Source organism: Lycium ferocissimum, chromosome 3 (genome assembly GCF_029784015.1).
Source record: "Lycium ferocissimum isolate CSIRO_LF1 chromosome 3, AGI_CSIRO_Lferr_CH_V1, whole genome shotgun sequence".
Classification (NCBI taxonomy): Eukaryota; Viridiplantae; Streptophyta; class Magnoliopsida; order Solanales; family Solanaceae; genus Lycium; species Lycium ferocissimum.
The window spans coordinates 70,214,713-70,225,176 of NC_081344.1; the positions used below are offsets into that span (position 1 = coordinate 70,214,713).

Sequence of the window (10,464 nt, forward strand, 5' to 3'; positions counted from 1 at the left end):
ACAATTGTACCGTTTAAAGTAGGAACAGGAACCGGCTCCTTTCCAGTGATTTTCTCTCCATTTCGTCCAGTAGCTACTTAGATTGTTAACATGTGTTTCATTAAAATTTTAATGACCAAGATCTGTTTAGTATTAACCCCGGTTTACATAGTCTCTCTTCCTCCCTTAATTACCTATGTTCAAAATCCAAGACTCTCATCAGCATCCTTCTTCGCATTCTTTTCTCAGTTTCTTAATTCCTTTCTCAGAAGAGAATCAAGGTTGGCAAGAATTATATCCAGGATTTACTTAAATTGGTAGAAGTAAAAAAGACAATTCATATTTAGAGATACGGAAAAAAAAAAAAAAATCAACATGTAAAAAACATCTTTCGTTCTTAGTATTGGGGTAGTAAAATCAGACTCTTTTCTGTCCATACTATGAATCCAAACACAAGTCTCATTGAATGAAGTTTTTACAAATTATAGTGAGCTCCAATATCCTTATGGACTGCCAACATTTTCAATTTTTCGAGTATTACATCTAGTCTCTTTTTTGTTTTGTCTTCTTTAATTTTGTCCTGTTCTTTTATGACTACCTGGTAAATACCAGTGAGAAAAGAGTTTCAGAATTAAAAAATGGGTTGAACATTCAGTTGATTCACTTTTACTCATTAGATTCACCCACTAGATACTAAAAACTCATTTCAAAACAAGACGTGTAAGTTCAAATTCAACCTATCAACCTACAATCTTTATAAACGAAAAGCTCTTGCACGGATGCCAAATTGTTAAGGTTTAGTTGCAATTCTAAAAAGGACAGGAGAAGAGGACGATGAAATGGGTGTGAATTTGGGTTCTTGAACAAGAGAAAGAAGTAACTTAACCACAGTTAATAAGATAAATCAAATCTTGGTCTTTAAAATATTAATGGGATACATTACAAAAATCTAAATGCTCAACTGGACGAAATGGAGAGAATACTACTGGAGAGGAGCCAAGTCCGTACGTAGGAACGCATGTTTGTCAGAATCCCCCTTAAACTATGTTTGGTCTTAGTTACCTCATCTATTTGGGTTTTTCAAAATTCAAGTCATTCCAAATGACGTTTGGCGTATATGAATGTAAAACAACAACCACAGTATATTAATTTGATGTGTAAAAGAATTTAAAATACCATTCTCTTTTATATTTAGTCATTCTAATGGCTATTTCCTTATCTCGCTTCATATATCTTTCATATTCCTCAATTAAAATACAACTACCAATTTTTTCTTCTTTTTTCATTTTTTCTTGTGATCGAGTAACTATTGTAGAAAAGTCAAATATACGGGGGTAATTAGGACCCGTTATTGTTTGAGGAGATAACGATTATAGAAAAGCCAAGTACAGAGGGTAATAATTAGGACCAAGTATAGTTTGGGTTGGGGGGTGGGGGTCAAATAAACGTGTCAAATTTAGGGGGTCTTTGGATATTCTATAAATTAAATTAGAACTTAGTGACTTCAAAGAATTAGAAAATCAAACTCATATGCCTCAAATTCTAGCTCACATATATTAATATTTCAAAGTCAAATAAGATGCTACCGATATTTATAGGTACTATTTTGCTCGTGATTATAAAGGTCAAAGCTCAGAGAAGTATCGAACTCTACCAAACGGTTGAATATTTAAACAGTTCATGGACATCACGTCTGTCTCACCTCTCTGTCCTTGAAGTTTATAGGTGCAACTCACGTTCAATTCATTCTTCATTTTTGCAGTTTTCTTTTGCATTAATTATTATCATATCTTAAATATGTAGATGCACCAAATATTCACACAGCTTGGTTAAATGTTTTGAATTCTGTTCCAAAAAAATTCATTTTGAATGATGAAATTCGAAGACTTGTTGATGCAGCCAGGCGACGATAAACAGAAAAAATTACTTCTTGAAGAAGAGGTAATTATATGTATTAGTACAACGTATATCGAATTGGTTTTAATTTAGTTTGTTCTTCTTGATTGAATATAATGGTCGTATATAGTTAACTGTTTCGATCGATATATATAACAGGTTGAGGAACTGCGACAAGAATTAGATGGACAACTTCAACTGAAAACAGTTTTGCAACATGCATTACAAAGACCAACAGTTGGCTCTTTCCCCTGCCTCTCCACCCTACCTCGTCGGGTATATATATCTTCTGCTTCTTTCACTATCAAAAAATCGCTAATTTTTTTAAACGAAATTTTCAATAGAATCCTTTGGAAAATTGGCTCATCGGTAACGTGTCCGATGGCATTTCCTTCTGAAACCCCTTTAGCAACGACCCAAATTTCTAACGGAATGTCTGTCGAAAATTAGCTATTTTCTGGTAGTGTTTCTTCTTTAATTTTCATTTTTGGATCGAGATAGATAGACTACTACTAAAAACAGAAATCAGCAACAAACAAATTTCATAGCTAAAATCCAAAATTCGTCGCTAATACTATTTAGCAACGGATTATCATAAAATTTTGTCAGCTAAGAGACATTTAGCAACGGATTAGCGACAAAGTACATAGCTAATTCCCAAAAAAAAAAAAAAAAAATCAATTAAGAAATTGAGTGAATGTTGCAGCCAGCAGGTTCAACTCTATTGCAAATTGTAATAACGCCACAAAAGAAAATTTTAAAAACTGTCTAACCTTGTCAAGACTTCTCTATATTTGTTGGAACACTCGTTCGATTTTTTTTAATGGAGCACCCATAAATTTAAAATTCTGGATCCGTCACTGCAGGTTCAACATCTGCTGGAAGAAGTGGTTATGGCAGAGGAAGAGATAGTTTGGCTAGAGAGGAAAGTCGACGTGCTAAAGCTAAAGCTATATAGAGAGAAAGAGTTGGCAGAAAGATGGGAAATGTTGCAGTTTAAACAAGTGCACCAACAGCAGCATGAACGACTAATTTCAAAGCCATTACCTCCTCCCCGGCCTGACAGATCACAAAACTATCAACAACTTAGAAAACAATATCGAATTCGAAAAGAAAGAAGAGCCTCTGTTGGTTCCTCCATTGATTTCCATGTCATTTCTTGCCCAGTTAACCTCACTGGTAAGTCAATTAATTCTTGGGAAAGTTACATATTTGGCCGCTCGCCGAAAATAATTATAACTGCTAACTATACATACAAAAATATACACTAGTTATGTATAAAATATGTATATTATGTATATCTATGCATTAATATACAAAAAATATACATTTATCGGCTATTATCTTGGAGGGCGGCGATACAATGTAAAATTTGAAAAGATAGAAGAGCTTCTGTAGGTTCTTCTATGGACTTCCACACAATTTCTCCCACAATGGTAAAGCCAATTATTCTATGCTATTGTTCAACTTAATTTATACTAGAAAGGATTTTACAGTAACTTATTTTCACTTGGCATTGTAAACGAAAATGAGTGCAACTTAACCTGAGTTAATTAGAACCTTGTATGATCACTCAACTTTGGCTGATTGACCATCATAATCACTCAACTTTGTTTCGTCTTCCTTAGGTTACTCAACTTTGTTTTGTCTTCTAAAAGTCACTTAAATATGAGTAAGTGGCCTCTATAGTCACTCAACTTTAAGTAATCGGCCTCTGTAGTCACTCAACTTTGGGTGATTAGCCTCCATAATCATTTTAGCTGAAAATATAATTTCCGGTACATATTTAATGACGTGGAAGTTATAACTTATTTTTTAAAAAAATATCTTAAAAAACTAAGATCAATAACTAAATTTATATATTTAGGATTTAATTCATCATAATTAGTGCATATAATACTAAAGTTTAAGATATTATTCATCATTAAAACATAAAAGTATTAACTTAAACAATATATCTCAAGTAATATTGCAAGATATAAATAAATTTTTTTTAAAAAGTTACAATTTGAGAATTTTTTGACCAAAATGGCTATTGGAGAATTCCCCGGTGAAGATTCTGTTAGTAATAGTGAAGATGAAATTGAGGCTGAAGGAGGGGATATGTCATCAAGATAGAATTCTATATTCCTAGAATAATATATTTTTTAAAATTATTATTTATGCCTTACAAAATTACTTGAGATATATTGTCTAAGTTCATCATTTTTATATATTAATGATGAATAATATCCTAAACTTTAGTATTATATGCACTAATTATGATGAACTGAATCATAAATAAATAAATCTAATTATTAATTTTTTTAAAGATATTTTTCTAAAAATAAATTATAACTGCCACGTCATTAAATATATACTGGAAATCATATTTTTCGGCTAAAATTACCATGGAGGCCAATTACCCAAAGTTGAGTGACTATAGGGACCACTTACCCAAAGTTGAGTGTTGGAAAATAAAAGAAAGTTGAGTGACTATATAGGTCACTTACTCAAAGTTGAGTGACTTTTGGAACACAAAACAAAGTTGAATGACTATGGTCGCCAATTACACAAAGTTGAGCGATCATATAAGGTTCTAACTCAATTTAACCTGTATGTACTTTATTTTTGTTGATGCACTCGTCACTAGCCTTCATTTTCTATTAATGTCCTTGTCATGAACTGCTAATTTTTTTTTATAGTTGATACGCTTATCATCAACCTTCAATTGTTGAAACACTTGTCTCGAGTTTCCAATTGTCGATGCACTTTATCACCAACTCTCTATTGTTGAATCAGTGGTCTAAAACTCCCTATTGTTGATTCATTTGTAATAAACTTCCAGTTTGTTAATGGACCTTGACATCAACTCCAAATCTGTTTTTGTATTTTTGAGCACCTTTCACTAACTTTCAATTGTCTTTTCTTGACTTCTCGCCGACTTTAAACAAGAGGTTCTTCCTCTTTTATTATATTTGTTTCCTCATGATTAAACTTGTAATGTGTTTCTCAATTCTTCTCTGAATCATTGTTTTTCATGCATATATCATTAGCCCGTCGATATTGGTTCGGCGGGCGACACACATTGGCCGTCACCACCCCCTATTAACAGTAAATTATTTGAATCTCTATCAAGATCATAGAGACTCTGATACCAATTTGAAAAAAATTAGTTACTCGGAGTCTCATAAATTTCCTAATGTTTTTCACAATTCTCTACTAAGAAAATATCTACTAGCATCCAAATATAATAACATACCTTTACATATATTAACACTATCAATTTTTGGTGTGGAATTAAGCAGCGGAAATAGTCGAGAGTAGTTCCAGAGGTTCAAGAAGCCGCAGACACAGCGATCCAGATATAGAAATAGAAAATGAGAAGCCAAATAAGTTGTCGGAAGAAGTAATCAAGTGCTTAATAAGTATATATCTCAAGTTGAACAAGGCATCACTAGAGAGTAAAGGGTCATCCACTGCTGCTATGGTAAAACAATCTCTAATTTCTTCCAAGAAATCAAAAAGCAGCTTCATATGCAGCAAAACCTCATTAAATTGTACAGCAGCAACCGATGCTCCCACGATGTTCTTATTCAACGATTACGCATCAAATCTTGATCCTTATGGGATATTGCTAGACACTGATGGAAGCCATCGAGAGATCGGATCTTACAAGAATTTCATCCAAGTCTCAAGAACTTCTCTCAACACAAGCCATATACCGGAATGTCTTCTCGAGATGAGAAAGTTGAGGTACCTTTCAAATTCCACTACAAAAAAATGGAATTAGCTACGGACTTTATCGCTAAATTGCTCGTAGCTAATATATATTTTTGATAATCTATCGCTACACAGGAATAGCAACGTATTTTGTTGTTTAGCTACAGAATTTGTTTGTCGCTAATTCCTATTTTTGCTTAGTAGTGAAAGATTTCTTCATCACTCTCGTCAAAAATAATAAATTGACATTGTCTTTTCTAATTTTTTCTCGTCTTATCGAAATTTTATAGGTCTATGGTGCAAAAATTTAACAATTTGGACCTTACTTGCTTGACCTACAAGCAGAAGTTGGCATTTTGGATCAATGTCTATAACATCTGCATAATGAATGTACTGTAAGACATGTTAAGCCTTCTTCTATTCTAGTGAAAATAAATATTGAAAAAGAATTAATAGAAAAACCTTCAAATATTGATGCATAATAGTAATAACTGATGATACAACTAATTGTTTATCCTCAATCCAGGCATTTCTGCAACACGGTTTGCCCTCTACAGAGGAGGAACAACTGTCTCTCGTGAATAAGGTATGCACATTGTTTATTTCACTACAAAAATTAACAATGCAATTAGCTACGAACTTCGTCAATTAATTGCACGTAGCTAATACGATTTTTGATAATCCATAGCCAAATAGGATTAGCAATAGATTTTGCTGTTTAATATAGGATTTAAAGTACTTGATTCAAACATTTTGGTTTTAAACTTTGTAAAGGTTGAATCAGAAAGGTACACTAAGATACAAAGACAATAAAACTTAATTATTCATCGATGGACTAAATCGATCATGACATCTTGTATTTTACAGGCTGCGATCAATGTTGGTGGTGTTGTACTTAACGCGTTGGCCATTGAACATTTTATCCTTAGGCATCCAAGGGACGCTGAACATGTGAGTACACAACAGCTCTACATTTTGATCTTAATTTCATCATGCTCTTCCTTGATGAATTCAAATCGTTTCGGATTTTAAAGGGTTTGAGAGATGACAACGAAAGATTTCTGAGGAATGCTTATGGTCTCGAGTATCCAGAACCTAATGTCACGTTTTCACTATGTCGAGGAAGCTGGTCTTCACCAGCTGTAAGTTCATTATAACTTATGTGACACTCTTTCCTTTTTAGTCAATTCCAAAAAGAATGATACATTTCTATTTATAGTATAAATTTGACTTTAAACTTTCTATTTTAACCTTAATGAGATGATTTATAGTCACGCAAATATCTATGGCTTATTTTAGATTACAATTTTCAAAAGTCTTCCTTTCATGTTAAACAGGTGCACAATCAAATACTTCCACATAAATTGTGGCAGAGGAATAGTAAATGCAAGTTCCTAGTGCTAACTATCGATATTGTGTTGTTGCAGCTAAGGATCTACAGACCAGATGAAGTTACGAACGAGCTGGAGAGAGCAAAAATGGAATATTTGGAAGCTTCAGTGGGAGTGACAAGTAAGAAGAAGATATTGGTGCCAAAACTAATGCAATGGCACATGAAGGACTTTGCAGATGATATGGAATCGCTAGTCGAATGGATGTACAGCCAATTGCCAAGCTCTTGCTCTCTGAAAAGGTCGATGATGGAATGCCTTGGCGCCGGGGAAAAGAAATCTCTTTCTCTTGCTAAGATGATAGAGGTTCAACCTTACGCCTCGGAATTCCGATACTTGCTCCCCCTGTGAACATAACAACAGTCGAGAAAAAGTCTTAAATCTTAATAATTCAGATCTCAATCATTAAGTTTATTTGATATTTAAGTGTGGATTTTAATCGTTAAGAGTGTTTGTATTTTTAAAAGAAAAAAATTTCACAACCACTAAATGTGGTTGGTTAAGATGTATCACCATTTATGTAATAAAACACACCTAGTTGACAGTTCTGGTAGAAAAAGAGAATAGCTGATAGTTGATCTAATCAGCTTTGAGGTGTGTTTTAATACATAGATGGTGATAGTTTAGGTAGAAAAAGAAACAATCAATAGTTGGAGTGAAGTGATAGTTCAGGTGTTGTTTTGACCATTAACTCAAATATTTATAAGAAGATTTTAATGTCATTAAGATGTTTATGCAAGGATCTCTACAAAAATGACTGACTGCCACCATAGATCATCCACAACAACCATTCACCACATTCAACTATTACCACTATTAGCTATCATTTGCAATCATCATTATCAAATACCACCATCTCACTTTTATATACTCATTAACCTAATCATCATTCATCACTCGTCCACCATTCTCAACTACCACCGCCTACAATGCCACCATAGATCATCCACAACAACCATAACTGTTAATCAACACATTCAACTATTACCATTATTAGCTATCATTTGCAATTTAATATCTTAGTTTGGCTACGCACAAAGTTTAAGAATAAAAAGAGACTTTTGAATTTTGTGGTCCTAAATTAAAGATACGGGTATGTACTAAAATATTCTTTGAATCATGTGGTTTTAAAACTTGTCATGTAAGATGTTTGAAAAGCCGAACTTACTAAATATAGAAAAAGACACTCTTTTTGAGACAAACAAGAAAAGTAACACACTTAAATTGAGATGGAGGGAGTATCAAATTAAGTTGGTAGTTTATTTTTACTTTTATTTTAGGGCTAAGGTACTTTAGTCCTCCACGCATTTTAGTCCTCAACAAAAACAAAATGAGGCCTAAAATGCCCTAACCCTAAGAAAGCAAGTATGTTGCCAGCAATAGCTTATTTTTGTTCTGGCTGACAATTTAGATATAGAGTCTCTCGATGGGAAAAGACTTACACATAACGGGAGTTTATGCCTAAACAATGAATGTATGTTATGCGTTTGAATATATACAATTGTTATTTAATCATGATTAATTAAGGTAAAAATTATACGCACCAGGTGTTTATATCAAATTAATGAATGCATGATATGCATTATGCGTACTTAACTGTAATTAATTTCTGTATATTTTTACTTCATTAGATCATTTAACTTACCCGCATTAAATCATTTAAATCTTTTATATGAAAATACAAATAAGTTTCTCGAGATTGTTTTTGTAAAGTGTCTCACGATTTAAAATTTCCCAAGTGCTTTAACGCCAAAATTAAACTTGACTGACTTCCATTTTATGTAAACCCCACGCAGTCAATGGTCAAAACTCTTACTACCATCAGAAAAATTGCTAAGGAAAACAAAGACTTTTATTATCAAAGTCATATGTAAATCAACTCAAGTGATTGTTTGATTTCAACTTTTACGGGTAGAAATATATGTTTGTAGTTACACAGTATATATTAATATTATTCTTCATAATCGATTCCGACTATGTGGGAGATAGCAGCCTGATATTTAAGTTTTTTTTTTTCAGTAAAAAGAAAAAGAAAAAAAAGAACAAATAGCCACTTCTCGAACCAGTAATTATATATAACCATTGTTTTATAACTATTCAATGTTTCGCCGCTTTATAACGCAAAAAGTAAAATTGGACAAAAAATTAGCTGAACTACAAAAAACTTCAAAAAAAAAAAAAAGCTCTTCAAACTCCAGAAATTTTATTGGGGATTTGAATTGCACATTTGAAACTGTAGGTATTTTTTAAGATCTAAAAGCTTAGAACTTCAGCACAATTATTCCATGATTCACTTTTATAGGGTCGAAATTTATTTATAGAAAGGCTGGTTCAAATTCCATGATTGTGTCCTAGAATATCCACTACTAGAAATCAAAACTCTATATCACTGGATTAAAATATATAGATACTTTTTACTTTTAATATTTTTAATTTCAAAATCCTACGTTACAATTCTCAAGCGACTAGTTCTGTCCTTTATTTATTTTTCTTTGTTTGTTTTGCTCTGATCATACGACTAGTTCAATTCCAAGAATTCGTTTGTAAACCTTAACAGTCAATGGTCAAATCTCTTGCATGAAATTTAAAACTTGGAAAAGTTTGAAGTCTTTCCAACACGTTAATTATTTCATAGGGTATAAATATGAAGCCAGTTTCAACAACCTTCACAATAAGATTTAATTCCTTCCTTTGTTTTAACCTCCTAGTGGTTTTTTTTTATCTACCCTTTGTGATAATAAACTCCAATTACTAATTATTTTTAACTTTCCCTCTAGGTGAAAGAAATTACCACTAAACCAACCCTTCATCATAAGAAATTACCACTAAACCAACCCTTCATCATACTCTCATTAGTTCCAACAATGTTAAGAATGAGATCAGAAAGTAACATTTTAGGTTCTATATAAGGTAAAATGATAATAGTACTGTTTTTGCTTTTTCTAAGCGCTACAGGGAACGAAGCTGCTCGGATTCTTTCACATAGTAGAAAAGGAGTAATTCAGATAACAAATGAACACCTTTTGTTGCCATCTCTTCAATGGAATTCCGTCCGCCCGCCATCTCCCAATGGTGGCACCAACTCTCTTTCTACTGAGATGACAAGTCAAATAACAGAAAGGAACTTTGCAGGTCGTAAAGCAACAACAGAATACCTTTTGTTGCCATCTCTTCAATGGAATTCCGTCCGGACGCCGTCTCCCAATGGTGGCACGAACTCTCTATCTACTGATATGACAAGTCAGATTACAGAAAGAAACTTTGCAGGTCGTAAAACAACAAAAGAATACCTTTTGTTGCCATCTCTTCAATGGAATTCCGTCCGGCCACCGTCTCCCAATGGTGGCACGAACTCTCTAACTACTGACATGACAAGTCAAATATCAGAAAGGAACTTTGCAGGTCATAAAGAGGTCCCCTTTGTTGTGGCTAATAATTAAAAAAAAAAAATTAGTGGCAACTTTTACAGGATTTGTGGTGACTACTCCCCAAGTTA

At 33.1% G+C, this 10,464-nt stretch overlaps 1 protein-coding gene across 2 annotated transcripts; it reads left to right on the forward strand.

Moving 5' to 3' along the window:
- Nucleotides 1-1,672: 1,672 nt before the first annotated feature.
- On the forward strand, nucleotides 1,673-7,662 carry LOC132050616 (uncharacterized). 2 transcript variants are annotated; one of them, XM_059441961.1, is made up of 9 exons: nucleotides 1,673-1,920; nucleotides 2,035-2,151; nucleotides 2,742-3,054; nucleotides 5,160-5,610; nucleotides 5,868-5,967; nucleotides 6,104-6,163; nucleotides 6,445-6,528; nucleotides 6,612-6,719; nucleotides 7,005-7,662. In XM_059441961.1, exons 1-9 carry the CDS (start codon nucleotides 1,849-1,851, stop codon nucleotides 7,317-7,319), a joined length of 1,620 nt encoding a protein of 539 aa, XP_059297944.1. In that variant the 5' UTR covers nucleotides 1,673-1,848; the 3' UTR covers nucleotides 7,320-7,662. The 2 variants fall into 2 exon arrangements, with proteins under 2 accessions (XP_059297944.1, XP_059297945.1); XM_059441962.1 differs by having other exon boundaries at nucleotides 1,675-1,920; nucleotides 5,163-5,610; nucleotides 7,005-7,661.
- The last annotated feature ends 2,802 nt before the right edge of the window (nucleotides 7,663-10,464 follow it).